This window comes from Poecilia reticulata, chromosome 1 (assembly GCF_904066995.2).
Source record: "Poecilia reticulata chromosome 1, P_reticulata-male-v2, whole genome shotgun sequence".
In the NCBI taxonomy this organism is placed as follows: Eukaryota; Metazoa; Chordata; class Actinopteri; order Cyprinodontiformes; family Poeciliidae; genus Poecilia; species Poecilia reticulata.
The window spans coordinates 33,925,839-33,946,631 of NC_088830.1; the positions used below are offsets into that span (position 1 = coordinate 33,925,839).

The window sequence follows — 20,793 nt, forward strand, 5'->3', positions numbered from 1 at the left end:
AGACGGCCATCGGGTTGGAACAGCAAAGGGACGTCGCCAAGATTAACGAGGAACGTCGGCGACAAACGAGGTTCAGCAGAGATTAACAGCTTCAGGCTGTTGGGATTACGCTGGATTATTACAGACCAGCAGCTACAGCATCCTGAGATAATCCATGGCAATCCAGGATAACCAAATAAACTAGTATAATCTGAGATAATCTAAGTCTTAAAGTCAGATTCAGATTCTAGATCTGTCCATCCGTTGTAAGCAATTATTTTAGTAATCGATTAAAAACACTGATAAAGTAAAATATTGGTAAATTCAGCACAACAGCAGTATTAATATGGGACATTAACATCTCATATTATCCGATAACATTCATTTCCTTCAGCGGTCGTTGGTGCGGCGCCCCCACAGGCCAGGAGGGGAACAGCAGCGCTTAGTTTGGGTGGTTTCCTCGGTGCAGCGAACCGCTGCAGCTGGAACTGCAGCAGATGCTGCGGCTTCGGTCCCAGTAGAACCGAGTCCGGCTCAGTGAGGCGGTCGGATCGATCCAGCCGACTCCTCCGGTTTCCACTGGACCATCTGAACTGGTTGAACTGGAAGTTTCTGCTGCTGTGCTCTCGCTGCAGGAACCGGGTCTGATGATCTCCTGCAACCTTCAGCCAGGAGGAAATGCTGGAAGGGAAACATTTGTCCCGACTTCAGGCAGTGTGGCGTTTCGGAGCAGACAGGAAGAGCAGCGCCGCGTCTAAAGACCTCCGTCTGGGTGAAAGTGCAGCGAACCAGAGGACCATGAAGGCAACACGGCTCATCCGGCTGCTTCCCTCTGGATGGAGGACAATCTCATCTCATCTGTCCTCACACCAGGATTCAGGTTCAGCAGTTTTCTCTAAGTTTGATCCAGCAGCTGATTCTCTGGAGCCGCTCAGCTGCTGAAACCTTTAAAAATAATGTTGCTGATGAGTTTTAGATCGGCTGTGGATGGATCTGAAACTGCAGGCTGACAGGATTCGTCCAGGTTGTGGTTAAAGGTTTGATTGGCCTTTATTTGACACTGAATTGAGAGAAGGGGGAAGACATGAGGCAAAGGGCAGCAGGCCAGGAATCGAACCTGCGACGGCCACACCGAGGCCTCCAGATCTTAACCTCTGCGCCGCCACAGCAACCCGATAAACCGGAGGTTTGATATCAGACCCGATCAGCGACAGGAACGCTGCGGGTTCCAGGAACCGGCTGGTGTCATGGCTGAGTTGCTGAACTTATTTTCTCTGAATTAGTGTTTGGCGTAGCATCGATTCTGGATGTGGTTCTGTGCAGATGGATGTTTCTAAATCTTCTCTATCAGGAAGTTGGAGTTCAGATTTCAGTCGCTGCAGGATGATCCAGCCTGTGGGAACCGAGGCAAAGCGTTGCTGACGTTTCCATGGTTGTGGCTTCGCTGTCATCTCACAGTGAACTTTGACACCGTTTGCAGGTTACAGTGGAATATTCCTCCATGCTGATTTTAACGGCAGAACTTCATTTATCTGGCAAAGCTCTCCATGCCTCAGCGGAGAGCCGAGGCGTTCTGCTTCGGGTCAGTTTGTGGAATAAAGATCCCACATGTGCCTCCGGACAGAAGGAGCTGCAGCAGTTTGGTGCTGGATACGGCTGAAGAGGCCAAACAGGCGGAGCCTCCGTCTGCCGAACCGTTTCACTGCCTGACCACAGAATCATTTAACACATGAAGCAAAAGCAAAGCAGCATTTATTTATATTTACATTAATATTTATTTCCTGGCTGCGTCCTCAGATGATACCAGGAGGATACATTTAAATTAAAAATCAAGTTACAGAAATGTAACAGTATGAACACAATCTTGCATAAAACGTTTTTCTAACATAAATCAGATGATTTTACCCTGAAAACACAAAATAACCCGATAATCACCGGCCACATGGAGGCGCCCTGGAGCCACGGAGCCCTTAAAGCAACAGAAAACCATTTCTATACGTCCAACGACTCAAAACAAGTTCATACAAAAAGCAGAAATTCTTTGGTTCTTTTTAAAAACTGATTTAAAGATTTGTGAGGTTCCAGAGCAGCCAGTCTGACCCGGAACCAGAACAGAACCAGAACAGAACCAGAACCAGAACCAGAATAGATCCAGTTAAAGAGACTCAAACTCTGACCCGGACGAACCTTCTGCTCTCTCAGAAGGTTCTTCTGTCATCTTCTAGCATCCGTCGTTAACGTAAAGATCTTTACGTTAACAATGGATTTTACGTTAACAATGGATTTTACGTTAACAATAGATTTTTACGTTAACAATAGATTTTTACGTTAACGATAGATTTTTATGTTAACGATGGATTTTACGTTAACGATGGATTTTTACGTTAACGATGGATTTTTACGTTAACGATGGATTTTTCTGTTAACGACAGAATTTTGCGTTAACGATGGATCTTTACGTTAATGATGGATTTTACGTTAATGACGGATTTTACGTTAACAATAGATTTTTATGTTAACGATGGATTTTACGTTAACGATGGACCTTTACGTTAATGACGGATTTTACGTTAACGATGGATTTTTACGTTAACGATGGATTTTTACGTTAACAATGGATTTTTCTGTTAACGACAGAATTTTGCGTTAACGATGGATCTTTACGTTAATGATGGATTTTACGTTAACAATATATTTTTATGTTAACGATGGATTTTTACGTTAACGATGGATTTTTACGTTAAAGGATTTTTATGTTATTGATGGATTTTTACAAAACGATTGATTTTGACGCTAACGATGGATTTTAATTCTTACGACGGATTTTTATGTTAATGGATTTTTACGTTAACGATGGATTTTTACGTTAACGATGGATTTTTACGTTAACAATGGATTTTACGTTAACAATGGATTTTTACGTTGACAATAGATTTTTATGTTAACGATGGATTTTACGTTAACGATGGATTTTACGTTAACGATGGATTTTTACGTTAACGATGGATTTTTATGTTAACGATGGATTTTTAGGTTAATGACAGATCTTTACGTTAACGATGGATTTTTACGTTCATGATGGATCTTTACATTAACGATGAATTTTTACGTTAACGATAGATCTTTATCAATCAGCTGATCAACTTTCAGATTTCAACCTGTGAATTTAGTATCCATCTTTCTGAAGATTTGAACCTGATTCCTTCAGCAAAAATACAAAAATAACAAATCAAAGCAAAAATATTTATAAACATTAAATGCTGAATGGCTGCAAAAACAATAATCAATTATTTTTAAAATAAGAGACGATTATTTCCCACCTGACTGTAATCTACAACCAGAAGGAAAAACGTTTTTCTTTGGCTTCATTCCCACAGCGGCGGCCATCTTTACTGCTGTAAGCAGAGCGCCACTGTGTGAACGAAGCCTGACAGGTGAGTCCAGGTGGGTCCAGGTGGGTTCAGGTGGGTCCAGGTGGGTTCAGGTGGGTCAAACCTTCACTGAATAATCCTTTAGTTATTGGCCTGCTAACACAGCTGCTCCTTTCCATCAGTGGACACTTGGCGCCCCCTGCAGGTGGGGAGGTCAATGAAGCGTTTGCTTTTATTTCATTTCCCTTTGGGATCATTAAAGTATTTTTAATAAGAATTCTTGCATTTTCTGTTGACCTTCAGTTACTTTTGGTTTTGTTTCAGGCCAGTTGAGATGATCTGTATGAACCGCTGTAGGTTCTGTCTCTTTTAATCTGCTTACAGCATGCTGCGGCTCACATAACCATGTTCATGTGTGTCTGCCGACAGTCACATGTAAACAGACTGAACCTGATTAACCGAACCTGATTAACTGAACCTGATTGGACCTTGTAGGGAGCCAACAGACTGCAGAGGAGAATTAAAGCCCAACTCTCCGGTCCTTCTCTCTCCTGGTTCCGTCCATCGGGAGCCCAGTGGACCAGCGCTGGACGGTGAGTGTAACTCTGGTTCTGATCCATTTCTGTGACATGTTTGATCAGTTTTCAGCATTAAAGCCTGTTTTCATATTTAACCAAATCTCATTATTTCTCTAGGTAATTTACACTGAGGGGTTCTGGTCGGGTTCTGGAACCGGTTACCGGACCTGGTGGAGCACAGAGACAGAAATGGATGAAGTCCAACAGAACCAAACCTATTCTGAATCTCGGTCTAAATTGGGTCAGAGCAAAACCGCAATCCAAACACAGCAGCAGATCTACAGCTGAAGAAGAAGAGAATCAAAGTGCTGCAGTGGCCTAGTCAAAGTCCAGGCCTTCACCTGATGAAAACCTTGTGGTGGGACCTTCAGAGAGCTGAGCAGAACCGCGATGAACCAAAGCAAAGATCTGGACCCGAACGCAACCGGTGAACACAAACTGGGAGAAACCCGGTTCTGAGGTTAGAACCTGGTACCAACAGAACCTGGTACCAACAGAACCTGGTACCAACAGAACCTGGTACCAACAGAACCTGGCACCAATCGGATCATTTATGAAGAAGTCAGGAGAAGTTTGGTTGTCCATGACTGGACCAGGTCAGAACCGTTTCCTTGTCATCAGCAGGCGGTTCTGGTTCTGGTCAAATCAGCTGATTCTGGACTTTTAGTTCCCACAGGAAGCGGTTCTGCTTTGCTGAGTCCAAACAGGAAGCAGAACAGAATCATCTTCAGCATTTCTCTAAAACAATCATCTGAAACCAAAGAGCTGAGGTTCTATGAGGAACCGGTTCCAGTCTAGCTCCCAGAACCTCTGACCGGGTCGGAGGTCAGGCCGACATGGGTTCGTACGTGTGGAAGTGGATTCCCTTGGCGCAGGTGATCTTCATCACGGCGCCGTTCAGGCTCGGGTCCAAAATGAGCCTCATCATCCCTTCAGCGATGAGCGGCGGCCTGGAAACAGAGACACAACGTCAGCAGAACCGCCGGGCCCGGATCCAGACTGAAACGGGTCCGGCGCCTCCAGCCAGACGCTTCAAACGGTGGGAGGTTCTCTGGGTTCATCAGAACCAGAACCTCAGTCCGACCTGCTGCCACTGAGCCGGCTCTGCTCCGGTGGTACCGGCAGGCCCGACTGTAGCCGGTTTGGGTTGAAGACACCAGGACAGGATGGTTCTGATGGTTCTGATGGTCCGACCCAGAACCTGAAGCTGGATGTGGAACTAAAAGCTGAAGTTCTGGTCGGCATCGTAACGTCCTCTGGACTTCCACACCCAACAGGAACCGGGTTCACTCCGGGAACCGAGCCGGGTCACCAGAACCCCTCAGAATCTCCAGGCTGACATGAACCGTCTCTGGACTTTATTTAGGGGCATCGTGGGTGAACAACACCCATCCAGGTGAGGGGAACCAGGTGCATAAATGAAGTCCTGGGCCTGCAGGACCCAATGCTCGTCTCACCGCATTGGGCCAAGAGTAAAGTTTGGTGGAGGAGGGATCATGATGTGGGCTGTTTTTCAGGAGACGGGCTTGGCCCCTTGGCTCCAGTGAAAGGAACTCTGGCTGCTTCAGGAGACCAAGACATCTTGGACACGTCCAGGATTCCATCTGAGTTTGGATCTGGACCCTTAGTGGACCAGAGCACAAAGCAAGGTCCATAAAGACATGATGGACAGCCTGGCTCAGAGTCCTGACCTCAACCCGATCAGAACACCTCGGGATGAATCAGAGCCGAGACTGAGAGCCAGGCCTTCTCCTCCCACATCAGTGTGTGACCTCATGTGCTTCTGGAAGAATGGTCAGAAATCCCCGTAAACTCTCTGCTAGACCTGGTGGGCAGCCTGAAGAGCTGAAGCTGTTCCAGCTGCAGAGGGAGCAACGTCCCATTGGACCCGGTGGGTCAGGACAGGACCGATGGGTCAGGACCGGACCGGTGGGTCAGGATGGGACTGATGGGTCAGGGACCGGTGGGTCAGGATGGGACCAACGTCCCATTGGACCCGGTGGGTCAGGGACGGGACCGGTGGGTCAGGGACCGGTGGGTCAGGACGGGACCGGTGGGTCAGGATGGGACCGATGGGTCAGGATGGGACTGATGGGTCAGGACCGGACCGGTGGGTCAGGACGGGACTGATGGGTCAGGACGGGACTGATGGGTCAGGACGGGACTGATGGGTCAGGGACCGGTGGGTCAGGACGGGACCGGTGGGTCAGGATGGGACCGATGGGTCAGGATGGGACTGATGGGTCAGGATGGTACCGGTGGGTCAGGACGGGACACCACTGGAGCCAAGTCTTTGGGAATACATAGTGAATGATGAGGATCTCTACAACCTCCGTCATATAAATCTGGAGTCATTGACATTTATCTGATGCTGGGTTGTGTTCTGAGCCCAGAACCCGGTTCTGCTGGACTTACTGTAGAACCCCAAACTTGTCCATGCTCTGCTTGAAGTCGTCCTTGAACTTGACGAACTTCCCCATATTGTCCTCGTCCTCCACGGTGTGCAGCAGCGGCGTGTCGACGAAGGCGGGACACAGGACGTTGATGCGGACGCCGTAGTCGTCCTGGGCGGCGGCGTCCTGCAGAGACACAGACACACAGCTGCTGACCTGAACCCTGCGGGCGGACGGCCGACTCACGCTGCGCTCCGCTCACCGCCATCGCTCGTGTGAAGCCGATCACTCCGTGTTTGGTGGCCGTGTAGACGGGCTGATGGGGGGAGTGGAGGAAGGCTGGAGGAGGAGAGAAACCAGAGTCATTGCTGCTGCAGCAGGAAGCTGGAGCCGTCAGACCGCATCACTTCCTCCTGCAGAGGCGACGCACGCACAGCAAGCCGCTAACGGCAACGCGCTTTAGCAGCTTGGTGTTTTTCTAACTTTGAAACATTTAGCGCTCTTGGCTTCATTGAGACCAGCTGGGCATCAACTAGAGTGGAAATCAATATCTGTATCAGTACCGATGTTGAAAAAACTTCTAGATCAGGAAACAAAGACAATGTTCCATAAGGGCGGATCTATTCAGTGTAGCTCTATGCCTCATGCTGAGTCATGTCAATGTTGGTATCATATCAGAAGTGAAAAACCAGATCGGTGCTTCCTACAGCATTATGCTACGCTACATGTCACATTGAGTTAGCGCTTTAGCATTACGCTACGTCACGTCGGGATAACGTTTTAGCATTATGCTACGCTACATGTCACATTGAGTTAGCGCTTTAGCATTATGCTACGTCACGTGGGGATAGCGCTTTAGCATTACGCTATGCTACATGTCACATTGAGTTAGCGCTTTAGCATTATGCTACGTCACGTGGGGATAGCGCTTTAGCATTACGCTATGCTACATGTCACATTGAGTTAGCGCTTTAGCATTACGCTACGTCACGTCGGGATAACGTTTTAGCATTATGCTACGCTACATGTCACATTGAGTTAGCGCTTTAGCATTATGCTACGTCACGTGGGGATAGCGCTTTAGCATTACGTTATGCTACATGTCACATTGAGTTAGCGCTTTAGCATTATGCTACGTCACGTGGGGATAGCGCTTTAGCATTACGCTATGCTACATGTCACATTGAGTTAGCGCTTTAGCATTACGCTATGCTACATGTCACATTGAGTTAGCGCTTTAGCATTACGCTATGCTACATGTCACATTGAGTTAGCGCTTTAGCATTACGCTATGCTACATGTCACATTGGGATAGCGCTTTAGCATTATGCTACGTCACGTGGGGATAGCGCTTTAGCATTACGCTATGCTACATGTCACATTGAGTTAGCGCTTTAGCATTACGCTATGCTACATGTCACATTGAGTTAGCGCTTTAGCATTACGCTATGCTACATGTCACATTGAGTTAGCGCTTTAGCATTACGCTATGCTACATGTCACATTGAGTTAGCGCTTTAGCATTACGCTATGCTACATGTCACATTGGGATAGCGCTTTAGCATCAGCTGAACACATTTTTATGAATGGTGCCTTAGCGTTAGCGCGCCTCAGAACTGCCTCGGCTTCCATGGGATCTTCTCCAGCTGACGGCTGTAGATCAGCACAGAAATCTGTTTTCAGTTAAACATCTCTGTGACTTTTTCCACCCGGACACATCCATCCAGCCTCCAGCAGCTGTTTGTGTTCCTAGATAAGATCCTCTGCTGTTTCTGATTATCATGGCGGGATCAAAAGCTCCTGAATGTCAGCAGGCGGGTTGCAGCAAGCCGCCGCCACCGGAGGAGGAAGACGGCAGCTAATCTGGCCTTTAAGCTTTCAGGAATGTGTTGAATCGCTCTGTCCTTCAGGAAAATGTCGCTGCTCACCTCTCAGACCAGACGGACACTAAAACCTCAGAACCAGCACCGTTGTCCTCTAGTTTACAATGTCCAACCTCTGACTATGGACCCGGCAGATCAGAGTTCAGGGGAACTGGTGGAAGACTGGAAAAATCCCAGGAGCCTCATCCACCAGGGTCCAATGATGGACATCTCTGTAAACACGCATTCCTTCCCTGAAACTCTGATCTTCCAGGTATTTGTCCAGGTTTGGACTCGTCCACGTTCGTCACAAGAATGTTCCTGAAGGTTTCCAGCCTGCTGAGGGTCAGGATACGGATCTGAACCAGGCTGGAAAAAACCTGAAACCATGAAAAGCGAAGAGTTCGGGTTCATCCTGGATGTTTTTCACCTGATGGTTAACTCGGACCTGGAACAACCTGGAAAAACCCTGATGCTCCAGAAAACCTGGAAACATCCTGCTGCCAGTTTCCATCGTCTCCTGCTGAAACCACAGCATCAGGGGAATCTGTGGTTCACAGACATGCTCTGGTTCTGCTTTCTCTTCCTTCAGCTGAAGGTTTTCTGATCAGGACGATCTGCAGCTGTGGTGAACTGAGGTTACGCTAATTTGCTCCTGCATGTTAAGGTTAAAAGAAATCTTACTTAGTTCAAGACAGGACACAAATATATTAAAAGTAAATGTTTTAATGCATACCATTGGTGACAGCTATGGATGTCATATTTTTGTTTCTGAAGGAAATACACTAGTATTCTCCTTTACTTTAATATCTAAATAATATAAAGGGTAAAGGTCATAATTAAGTAATTAGCTTACTTAGTAATTAAAACGGTATTGTTTGTAAATCATTTAAGAGCATTATTTTATGTAAATATTGAAATTGAAAGAAGAGTTAATGTGACGTAAGATGCATTTCATTTGACTTTGCCATTTGATTGGTCAGTGAGACAGTCCGTCCGGTGCGGGACTCGTGATTGGTTGAGAGAAGAGGAGGCGGGACAAAGAAGGAGAGGAGAACCGTGATGGTGGAGACCGGAGCTTGAGACCAGCAGGCAAGAAGTGAGGAAATAAAGACTCAAGGGTTGGAAAACCGGACAAAACACGGGAGAGGACGAAATTCGGGAGAAGTTGGAGGAGCTTGGTCGACGTGGGAGGGACGAGAGGAGACAGACTTCAGCTAAGCTAAGTGAGCTAGCCGCTTCAGCCCCACGTGGTCTGCTGCGTTAGGTAGTTGGACTTTAATAAAGTTGGGTTGAATCATTTTGCCTAAAATTCTGATGTTTTTCTGGGTCATATTGGTCATAAACCAGATCAGTGGTGCCGCTCACCGATTGCGGTACCGGGTTGGTATCGAACCCAAGCGCCGTCCATTTTAGTTGCATAGAGGCTACAGGTGCTAACGGTGCTAAAGGTGCTAACGATGCTAAAGGTGCTAACGGTGCTAAAGGTGCTAACGGTGCTAAAGGTGCTAACGGTGCTAACGGTGGTAACGGTGCTAAAGGTGCTAAAGGTGCTAAAGGTGCTAACGGTGCTAAAGGTGGTAACGGTGCTAAAGGTGCTAAAGATGCTAACGGTGCTAACGGTGCTAAAGGTGGTAACGGTGCTAAAGGTGCTAAAGGTGCTAACGGTGCTAAAGGTGGTAACGGTGCTAAAGGTGCTAACGGTGCTAACGGTGCTAAAGGTGGTAACGGTGCTAAAGGTGCTAACGGTGCTAAAGGTGCTAACGGTGCTAAAGGTGCTAACGGTGCTAAAGGTGCTAACGGTGCTAACGGTGCTGACAGTGCTAACGGTGCTAACAGCGCTAACGGTGCTAACAGTGCTAACGGTGCTAACGGTGCTAACGGTGCTAACGGTGCTAAAGGTGCTAACGGTGCTAAAGGTGCTAACGGTGCTAAAGGTGCTAACGGTGCTAAAGGTGCTAAAGGTGCTAACGGTGCTAACGGTGCTAAAGGTGCTAAAGATGCTAACGGTGCTAAAGGTGCTAACGGTGCTAACGGTGCTAACAGTGCTAACGGTGCTAACGGTGCTAACGGTGCTAACAGCGCTAACGGTGCTAACAGCGCTAACGGTGCTAACGGTGCTAACGGTGCTAACGGTGCTAAAGGTGCTAAAGGTGCTAAAGGTGCTAACGGTGCTAAAGGTGGTAACGGTGCTAAAGGTGCTAAAGATGCTAACGGTGCTAACGGTGCTAAAGGTGGTAACGGTGCTAAAGGTGCTAAAGGTGCTAACGGTGCTAAAGGTGGTAACGGTGCTAAAGGTGCTAACGGTGCTAACGGTGCTAAAGGTGGTAACGGTGCTAAAGGTGCTAACGGTGCTAAAGGTGCTAACGGTGCTAAAGGTGCTAACGGTGCTAAAGGTGCTAACGGTGCTAACGGTGCTGAAGGTGCTAACGGTGCTGAAGGTGCTAACGGTGCTGAAGGTGCTAACGGTGCTGAAGGTGCTAACGGTGCTAACAGTGCTAACAGCGCTAACGGTGCTAAAGGTGCTAAAGGTGCTAACGGTGCTAAAGGTGCTAACGGTGCTAAAGGTGCTAACGGTGCTAAAGGTGCTAACGGTGCTAACGGTGCTGAAGGTGCTAACGGTGCTGAAGGTGCTAACGGTGCTGAAGGTGCTAACGGTGCTGAAGGTGCTAACGGTGCTACAGTCTGAATATCATCTGCACAGACAAACTGACCCTCTGAAGTAAAGGCCGGTTCTGGTTGAAACTCAGAGTTTCACCCAGAAGCCTGGTGGTCGAATGTGTGTGTGTGAATCTGTGTGTATGTGAGTGTGTGTGTGTCTGTGTGTGAGTGTGTGTGAGTGTGTCTGAATGTGTGTGAGTGTGTATGTGTGAATGCGTGTGTATGTGTGTGTGAGTGTGTCTGAATGTGTGTGAGTGTGTGTGTGTGTGAGTGAATGCTTGTAGTTGGATAACTTGAGGACGTTTCTGGTTTCATGCTGTGGGGGTCAGAGCGCCTCCTACAGGCAGCTCCTTCAGACCCAGAGCTGCGCAGACGGAGCGTGATGAGAAGCGTAAACCTCACACAAAGATCCAGGCGCTCAGATCCGCCTCCCCGCTCCGAGTGACTCCTGAGCAGACGGACCATTGCTGCCAGTAAACCTGCTCTGCTGGAACCTTCCAGAGGAACCGGTTTGAGTGAGAGCTGGCGCCGCGGCAGTTCAACTGTGAATCGCCTCTGATAAACGGCGCTCAGCCTGGCGGGGGGCTGTGCAGCCTGGCAGCCCGCCAGGCTTACGATACACTGGAGGAAACTGACGTTTCCAGACAGTTTGAGTTTAGATGGAGCTGCTGCAGGAAACGTCTCTGGTTTCATCGCCTCAGGATCCAAAACTCTCCGTAGTGGGAACCCTGAACCCGACCCGGTTCTGCACCAACTCCTCTCAGTTCAGACATGAAGACGCTTCTTTGTCTCCCCAGGAGGCTTGAAGTTGAAATGAATCAGGTTTAATGTTGGAGGAGGACGTCAGTCAAACCAGCTGGACTCGGATACGGAACAATTTTTATCAAATCTGCTTCTGTTTCTAAGACGGAAGTAAAAACTCCAGATTTTGTCCGGAGCTGCATGTTTGTCTCTAGATGGGCGAGTTTTAATTTGGGTCGAACCCGATCCTTCCTGCCGCGCTGCAGAGGAGCGTACAGCAGCGGGGTCAGAGGTCACAGCGATCTGAACCGCAGCAGAACGGCGACGACACAGGAAGTTATCAGACAACACAGATCAGGACGTTTCCTGCAGCGATGAAGAGGAAGATTTCAGCTTCATCATGTCTGCATGAGCAGCAGCAGGCGATCATCTCTCAGCAGACGGCCTGCTGACCTTTGACCCTTTTTTTACAGACTGATCAGGTGGAACCCAGAACGTTTCATTTAAAGATCCTTGCAGTTAGTTTCAGGCCGTTTTCCTTCCCACAATGCACTGGGGTCAGCTCTCAGGCTGCGTCCGCCCACAGCAATCTCCATTCAATCCAGTAAAACTTTTACACCCAGAGACAATTACAACGGCGCAGAGAGCAAAACAATCCGGGGTCCTTAGGAGGCCCCGGGGACCTCCGAAGGGGCCGGGGCCCTCCGAAGGGGCCGGGGTCCTTTGGAGGGGAAGGGGCCCTCCGAAGGAGCCGGGGCCCTCCGAAGGAGCCGGGGTCCTTTGGAGGGGAAGGGGCCCTCCGAAGGGGCCGGGGCCCTCCGAAGGGGCCGGGGTCCTTTGGAGGGGAAGGGGCCCTCCGAAGGAGCTGGGGCCCTCCGAAGGAGCCGGGGCCCTCCGAAGGAGCCGGGGTCCTTTGGAGGGGAAGGGGCCCTCCGAAGGAGCCGGGGATTCTGAAGGGGCTGAGGTTCTCCGAAGGGGCCGGGGTCCTTTGGAGGGGAAGGGGTCCTCCGAAGGAGCCGGGGCCCTCCGAAGGAGCTGGGGCCTTCCGAAGGGGCTGGGGCTTCCGAAGGGGCTGGGGTCCTTCGGAGGGGAAGGGGCCCTCCGAAGGGGCCGGGGTCCTTCGGAGGGGAAGGGGCCCTCCGAAGGGGCCCTGCCGGTATGTGACTCCCTCACCGTTCCCAGCGGTTACCTGCCATGGAGGACACGTTGATGATGGTGCCTCCTTCCTTGCCGTACTCTTTGCTCATGTGCTCCAGGGCCAAGTAGGTTCCCTTTATCACTGAGGTCTGCAGATAAAGCAGAGAAGAAGAAGCGGTTAAAGTCGGCGCAACTCGACGCGACGCTGGGACAGGAAGTCATGAAAGGCGACATTTCTGATAAGAGGCGATACCAGAGGCTGCGGTTTCCTCAGGAAGCCGTCAGCAACGACAAAAACAACATCGAGCTGCTGATACCATCTGCAACCAGCTGGAACTGAAACAAGTCAGACATTCTGCCTGCTCAGATGACCTCTGACCTGTGGGTCAGCATGTTCTGGAATCAGGATCCAAAACCTGAGCAGACGTTGATCTGCAGAGGAAAAGAGCCGACCTGGAGCCAGCAGACATAAAAACCAGAGCAGAGGTCAGAGGTCAGGAAAAGCTGACCGGTTTGGAAAGAGAGCGACCCGTTACAGCAGAACATGAAACCAACAGGGAGGCATGGCGGTGGCAGCATGATGGCTGGGGATGTTTGGCTTCCTGGAGTCATTCTGCTGAAGGAGAACGTCCAACCTCCAGAACCGGAACCAGAACCAGGAAATGACCCAAAACAGAACCTACCTCTGAAAAACGGCATGGAGGCTTTGCAGTGGCCTAGTCAAAGTCAATGCTGTGGCCTTAGAAGGCCAACAGAGCTGGAACCAGAACCAGAACCAGTGGAACCAGAGCCCTCAGAATGAGCTCTGAGGTTTCTAGTGAAATCCTGACAGATGAGGTTCTGATCGGCTCGGTGCAGGAAGAGGAAGCGCTTTATTGAAACAAGAAGTGATGAAACGGATCATTTCTAAATGTGGTTTATTTATCGTTTCTTCACTGCAGACCAAAACCAGGAGGAGTTCCTCTGCAGAGAACCGTGTAGCGGGCCGAGTCCCGGTTCTGATCCCAGAGCTGTGACCGGATCAGTTATTATTTCCTAAACATGCAGATGATGTGATATTTCTAAACTTTGGTTCTGGTTTTCCTTTAAACATTTAAACTGATTCTAATTCTCCTGCTCTGGTCTCATATGTGTTCAGGGTCGGTTCGGTTCTGGTGTCGGTAGTTTGTGACGCGGGTCGGTTCTTACCAGGTTGACCTGGATGGTTTTCTCCCAGTTCTTCTCGTTGTTGATGCCGGCGTTGTTGATGACGATGTCCAGGCGTCCAAACTGGTCCACCGTCCTCTGGAAGGCGTCTGTCCAGGGAGACAGAGACAGTGATACGGACGTCACTCAGGACAGCCCTGGTAGCATGAGGGGGATGGGGGGCAGGAGGGGGGCAAGAGGGGGATGGGGGGCAAGAGGGGGGCAGGAGGGGGATGGGGGGCAAGAGGGGGGCAGGAGAAGGACGGGGGGCAAGAGGGGGATGGGGGGCAGGAGAAGGACGGGGGGCATGAAGGGGATGGGGGCAGGAGGGGGCAAGAGGGGATGGGGGGCAAGAGGGGGGCAAGAGGAGGATGGGGGGCAGGAGAAGGACGGGGGGCAGGAGAAGGACGGGGGGCATGAAGGGGATGGGGGGCAGGAGAAGGACGGGGGGCATGAAGGGGATGGGGGCAGGAGAAGGACGGGGGGCAGGAGAGGGATGGGGGCATGAAGGGGACGGGGGGCAGGAGGGGTACAGGGGGCATGAAGGGCATTTTGTTGGTTTGGCTTTTAGCAGCAGTGTGAGTTACAATCATAGCAGCAAACCAACCAAACAGATTTGACGAATGCTGCTGGATGAGGTAATGTTAGCTAAACGATGCTAATGCTAATGTGATCCATGTTCTGGTTACTCTGACTGGAGTAACTTTTGGTTTTTGTACGTTTTGTTTTTAGGCTCCAGCAGCTGCAGCTGGATCTAAACTGGGTGAATTAAATAATGCTGAAGATCTGATTATGATTTGTTTTTAGTTGTAAAATCTGATTTTCTGAGGTCAAAGGTCAGACCTGAAACTTCCAGGTTGAAAGCAGATTTGTCTCACTATTTGTCCAGAAGCCAGTGGACGTTGTCTCCTTCTCAGCCTTAATTAATGCATAATAAACAGTTATTAATGGCTCATAAACTGTTTACAGACGAACTCGAGGTCGTCTGTAAAGCGGTTCTGCTTCCTGGACTGACCGGGCCTCCCAGTACGCGCCGGTACACACAGCGCTGGAGGGGGAACGGATGACGGCAGGATGTGTGGGCTCCTCTGCGCCCAGGTGATCTGCTGCTGTGTAAACAGCCCCGGGGAGGAAAACCTGAGGTGGGAAAAACCGGCAAGTAGCAACATCTGCAGCATTCCACCGTAAGGCAGCAGCCGGTTCCCACACGGGACCAGGACGGGTCGGATCTGCAGGAACCTCTGCAGACGGATCCGGCTGCTGCAGGCAGCGATTGAACAGCACAGTTACTGGGTCACTGGGTCTGAGCCTCGGGGCTTTCCGTATTACAGCCACGACGGTGATCAGCATGAACAACTGGTTATTTATCCTGTCATCAGCACGAGGTTAGCTAACGTTAACGCTTTGTTAACGTTAGCTAAGCGTTAACAAAGCGTTAACGCTTAGCTAACGCTTTGTTAGCTAAGCGTTAAGCTAACACGGATCACTGTGTCCAACATTCAGCTGGTTAACTAAACATTTAGTTTTACTAAATAATTATTTTATTTTTAATGTATGACTAACATGGTGAAAATATGATGAACCTCCATTTTTTTCTCTGTCAATGTTTGGCTGAGTAGCGTTGCCATGGCGACGCCAACACCTGCACCACTGAAACATTTCAATTCAGCCAAATTTAGTCTTGAAAACCAGAAATGACTCAGTGAAGTTACCGCATCACTTCCTGTTTCCTGAACAGGAAGTGCAGCTTCATCGTCAGGCCTGCTCCTCTTCCTCACCTCTCAGAGCGTCGCCGTTCGTGACGTCGCACTGGATGAACGCGCTCCTTCCTTCCCCGAACTCGGCATCCAGCTGGGTCTGGCACTGCTCCCCCACCGTCTTGTTCAGGTCCACCACGGCCACCTGCAGGACCGGGACGCAAAAACCGGGTTCACATCACTGCAGGGGGCGCTGCTGAGCTGCAGGGGGCGCTGCTGAGCTGCAGGGGGCGCTGCTGAGCTGCAGGGGGCGCTGCTGAGCTGCAGGGGGCGCCAGAGAGATGGAGCAAACGGTATTTCTAGTCGGCGTTTCAGTGTTTTTAAAATATTAGGGTTTATTCTTGATGCAGACTTTGGTCGGCTCTTTCAACACGCGGCGGGGCGGAGTCTGTTTTCCTGATTCCTGACGTCATCTGATGACAGGCAGGTAAAGATGGAGGCAGGTGGAGAGCTCAGCAGAGCCACCAGAAAACGAGGAGGAGGATGAAGATGTAGGAAAAGGTTTTTCCAGCAGGCGAGTTATGGAGAGGAGGCCCGTCGATATTCAGGTGGAATGACGGATCGCTGCAAGTGTAATGTAATAAATTACAGCAATAAAAATGAAGAAATGTGTTAAAGTGTCATTATAACACTGCAGCGCTGCTGTGATGATGATCAGATGCAGCTGTTATTTAAGAGGGAAATCTTTTAAAATTGAAATGTTTTACATGTGTTTACATTTCTCTAAATAATTTAACTCAAAGTCAGACGGGACAGAAAGGCAGCAGGTTTATCAGCAGGCTGAATCCAGCTGCCTCATTTTAAAACATCTGTTTAAGAAGTGCATCTATAATCTGCTGTAAGTTAAGAAATGATACTGTTTTAACCAGATGACTTGGCAGAGAAGATCGCAGCCTTGACCCAGTTAGCAGGTTCTGAAAACTAACTGGACCAACAGGCGAAAGCAAAGAGGAAAATGTAGCGACGAGCTAAAGATCCTCCATGGAGGCAGAGTAGAGACGATCAGCTGATCCTACAGCAGAGCAGCTTCTGTTTTTAATATATATATATATATATATATATATATATATATATATATATATATATATATATATATATATTCTCTCTTACATCAACACAGCCATCTTTAAATGCTTTATAATAATATATTTTTAGCTGCATCCCTGCCAGCATGCCTAGTTGGGCCCCATGTGGGGGAAAGGAGAGCAGACCAGATGGGTCCCATATGGGTTTGCCCATGTAGGTTGTGGCCCTACATGGGCAAACCCACATGGGACCCATCTGGTCTGCTCTCCTTTCCCCCACATGAAATAGTGTTGCTGTTATTTTCACCAAATAATTTTTTACTTGATAAATGTTTTGAATGTTTATTTTTATTTGAGTGAAAATATGCTGCTGTAGCGCTGCGCTACCTGAGAACATCTTGGTGAACTTTATGCACCTCTGCTTACAGCAAGACATGAAATGAAAGTTTTATTTTATAAATCCACAAATAAATCAGATTTATGTTCCTGCACGTTGAGAACTCTGGACCCGAATCAGTTGCTGCGTTTCTATAACAAATGTGCTCAAATCTTTGTCCATAAGCTGCTAATGCCGAAAAAACTAATCAAAAACAATTTTGTAATTATGGTGTTTCCTTTAAATATGAAATGAAATTAAAAATCATGGCAGCTACGGATGTAGGCACTTAGATGAGCCGTGTTCATAATTCAGCCAATCAGAGGAGACGTTGGGGCGACAAGCCCCGCCTACGGCCATTTTACATAAGAGTTATGTGTTCAACATGTTGGAATGACAACAGTTTATGAACTGCAAGCTGTCGGAGTTCCGAAAAAAACCCGCCATTCTCCTACTACTTCCTGTTGTCTTCTTCGTAGTTTTCACCAGCAGCTTCCGGTTGTTGATCAGTGATTTAAATGATGCGGAAAAAAAGTGTTTTGCCAAATATATCCGTTTTGATTCCACCTCATCTTCTCAAAACTGATGTTTCCATTAAGCCCATTTCTTTCAATTTGTGCAATTTTATGGTTAATGGAAACGCAGGTAATGACACGGAGCAGCGAAACCACCGAACCCGGTCAGTGGACCCACGGAACCCGGTCAGTGGACCCACGGAACCCGGTCAGCGGACCCACGGAACCCGGTCAGCGGACCCACGGAACCCGGTCAGTGGACCCACCGAACCCGGTCAGCGGACCCACGGAACCCGGTCCGAGACGGAGCGGATCGGAGCATCAGCAGAGCAGGAAGCCGGTTCGGTGTCATCAGACCTGCGGTTTCACAAGTTCTGCTGCTGAGACGGTTCTGATACCGATTCTCTGCATGTGTGAAGGAAACTCCTCTAAAAGCAGAACTGCGCGTCAAGCCGCCGCGCATTTTAACAGAACCAGAACCGTTTCGGCAGAAAGTTCGACCAGAAGTTTTTAAAGCAGGAAAAAGTTAGATGTGATCAGCAGCTGCAGAGGCAGCAGAACGTGAAAGGCTCCAGGGTCGGAACCGAACCTTGGAGCAGAACCGAACCTTGGCTGAGCTCCTCAGCAGAGACTGGACCGCTGCCCTCCCGATGCCCTGAGCTCCTCCGGTCACCAGAGCCACCTTCCCGGCCAGAGACATGATCGACACCGGCGTCGCGCTGCGGGTCTGAGCGCAGTCCGCGCTGCGCTGCTGCTTTTCTCCTCCTCCTCCTCCTCCTCCTCCCCCCTTCATCTCCTCCTCCTCCTCCTCCTCCTCCTCCTCCTCCTCCTCCCCCCCTCATCTCCTCCTCCTCCTCCTCCTCCTCCTCCCCCCTTCATCTCCTCCTCCTCCTCCTCCTCCTCCTCCTCCTCTGTCTTCTTGTCACATTAATGGTAAAAAAAATGACATTTTCACCATAATATCACATTCTTCATACAGTAAAAAGTGAAAGACTGTAAGTACCAGCTGTTAACTCTGAATCAGACTCACAGCGAAACACCAACCCTGGGGTGTCCAAAGTCCGGCCCGGGGGCCATTTGTGGACCCTGGATTGATTTTGTGTGGCCCACAGCTCCAATTCAAGATGAGACAAAATGGCATCCACCAGATTTTCAGACTTTTTATTTTTAAACAGAAAAATTGTTGCAGACCAATTAAAGTGTTACAACAGAGATTAGAGTCCAGGATTTAGTGCCATATTGTGAGAACCACATCCATCTATATCTATCTATCTATCTATCGATACAAAGTGGACCCTCCTCTCTTTACGAGGATCTACGATCATTTACACTTTCCAAAGAAAATGGACTATTTTACTGTTTCTGACCTACTTTATTATGAAGAAGGTTAAAAGTTTAGAGAAACTAATCAACCTGACGGTCATGATCCTGGACTGGGAGGAACCCAGAGATCCCACCATGCAGAAAGACCCGGAATCCAACCCAGAACCTTCTGGCTGCAAGGCAGCAGTGCTACCCACTGCACCACTGTGCAGAGAAAAGTTAACCCAAGATAAAAAACCAAAGGGGCTGCACTGTTATCAAAAAATAAAAACTGGAGCTTAAATAACATTTAATGTGATAAATATAAACCATTTTAATCAAAAGAGGGAAAAGTGGTGGAAAATCTATAATCATGTAATTTGAGAAACGGGATTAAATAATTCAGAATATATTCGGTTCGCACTATTAAGGAAAACCAGCTGATACAATTAAAACATGTTTGTAGGTCATTTTCAAAGATTATGCTGGATTCTCTCCCCGAGTGGCGCCCCCTACAGACCACCCGCCACCTGTGTGTGTGTGTGTGTGTGTGTGCGTGTGTGTGTGTGTGCGTGTGTGTGCGTGTGTGTGTGTGTGTGTGTGTGTCTCTGTGTGTGTGTGTCTCTGTGTGTGTGTGTGTGTGTGTGTGTGTGTCTCTGTGTGTGTATATATATGTGTGTGTGTGTGTGTGTGTGTGTGTGTGTGTGTGTGTGTGTGTGTGTGTGTGTGTGTGTCCCAGTCAGAGGAAGGTTAAGTAAACTGCAGGATAATAATTCCAGGTTGGATCCAGCAGCTCCTCTTCCTCCCCAGCCTCACATTCCTCCCTGGCCGCCGCAGCTGCAGGTCTCTACCTGCTCCTGACGTCACATCAGGCGCTGCGTCAGGCTTCCTGGAGTTATCTCAGGATTTACGGGGACGATAACTATTTACACCTCAAACAAACCTTCCTCTGTCTGCAGAGGCCAGCGACGCGCTCAGATGATCCCGTCCATCGCAGCGAACCGAACCTGGACCGCAGCAGGTCGCAGCTTCTTTTGTTTGGCACTGAATGAAAAAACAAGTTTATAATTTCAAGAAATATTCTTGTTTGATTTTGAAAATGTAGAGTAAAAACAATAATATTGATATTAACGATGAGATATTAAAACATAGAAATGTTTAAATATGTAATTAAAACATTTGCATAATACAGTTCTTGGGTGACGTTGTGGTCCCCCTCCACACCAGTTGGTGGCGGTAGTGTGTCGATTCCAATGTTTGGCAACCGACCAGCACAAACGAAGCACTGAAACGACATCAGGCGGAATAATTTGTACTATTTCAGAAACCAGAACAGCACAAGCGGCTCCGTCTATTTGCTGGTGGCCTTTGGGTTTCTGCTCCGGGGAATCACGCCACACTTTTCAGATTTTTATTTCTGAAAACACAGGTTTTTGTGTAGCGGTCCAGTTCTGGCCCGGTTCTGGTCCGACCCGGTAAAAACACTACAATTTGTGGTTTTAAACAAGAACAAACCAGAAAAAGTCTAAAGAGGTGAAAAGTTTTACATCAGCAGGTTGTTTGTTTACCAACACAGATTCGGATCAGAACCAGCAGAACCAGAACCCGGAATGAAAACCCGCTGGTTCCGATTGCTGTCCTGGTTCTGCTGACAGTTCTGCAGCCAGAACCGGAGACCTTCCTCCTCCTCCTCTTCCTCCTCTTCCTCTCAGACGGAAAATAAACATTAAAATAAATTCAGCTGCAGGAAAATCTCATCACTGTAAAAAATAATCCAACTTTAACTCACGGGGAAAAAATCACAAACAGGAAATATTTTAGTTAATTTTATTTTACAAAGTCAGAATAAAGAAGTTCGGATCATTTTTCCTTTAATTTTAATTTTACAATTTTACTGCCTGAATTTTTTTC

The 20,793-nt window shown here is 48.6% G+C and overlaps 1 protein-coding gene across 3 annotated transcripts; it reads right to left on the reverse strand.

The window, feature by feature from the left end:
• Window positions 1-3,417: 3,417 nt before the first annotated feature.
• hpgd (15-hydroxyprostaglandin dehydrogenase) lies at window positions 3,418-18,352 on the reverse strand. 3 transcript variants are annotated; one of them, XR_014089433.1, is made up of 8 exons: window positions 18,170-18,352; window positions 15,686-15,809; window positions 13,911-14,017; window positions 12,775-12,871; window positions 6,584-6,660; window positions 6,344-6,507; window positions 4,429-4,878; window positions 3,418-4,396 (listed from the first exon to the last, which is right to left on the reverse strand). XR_014089433.1 is itself a non-coding variant. In XM_081611882.1 (7 exons), exons 1-7 carry the CDS (start codon window positions 18,278-18,280, stop codon window positions 4,755-4,757), a joined length of 804 nt encoding a protein of 267 aa, XP_081468008.1. In that variant the 5' UTR covers window positions 18,281-18,352; the 3' UTR covers window positions 3,418-4,754. The 3 variants fall into 3 exon arrangements, 1 of the variants encoding a protein (XP_081468008.1); XR_014089436.1 differs by having other exon boundaries at window positions 18,188-18,348; XM_081611882.1 differs by having other exon boundaries at window positions 3,418-4,878.
• Window positions 18,353-20,793: the final 2,441 nt, after the last annotated feature.

Coding starts and splice junctions, on each gene's coding strand:
- hpgd (XM_081611882.1), bottom strand. CDS start 18,280: ATGTCTCTGGCCGGGAAGGTGGCTCTGGTGACCGGAGGAGCTCAGGGC. Junction 6,661..12,774: donor CAACGTGTCCTCCATGGCAG/GTAACCGCTGGG, acceptor CTCCTCCTCCAG/CCTTCCTCCACTCCCCCCAT. Junction 6,508..6,583: donor GCTTCACACGAGCGATGGCG/GTGAGCGGAGCG, acceptor GTGTCTCTGCAG/GACGCCGCCGCCCAGGACGA.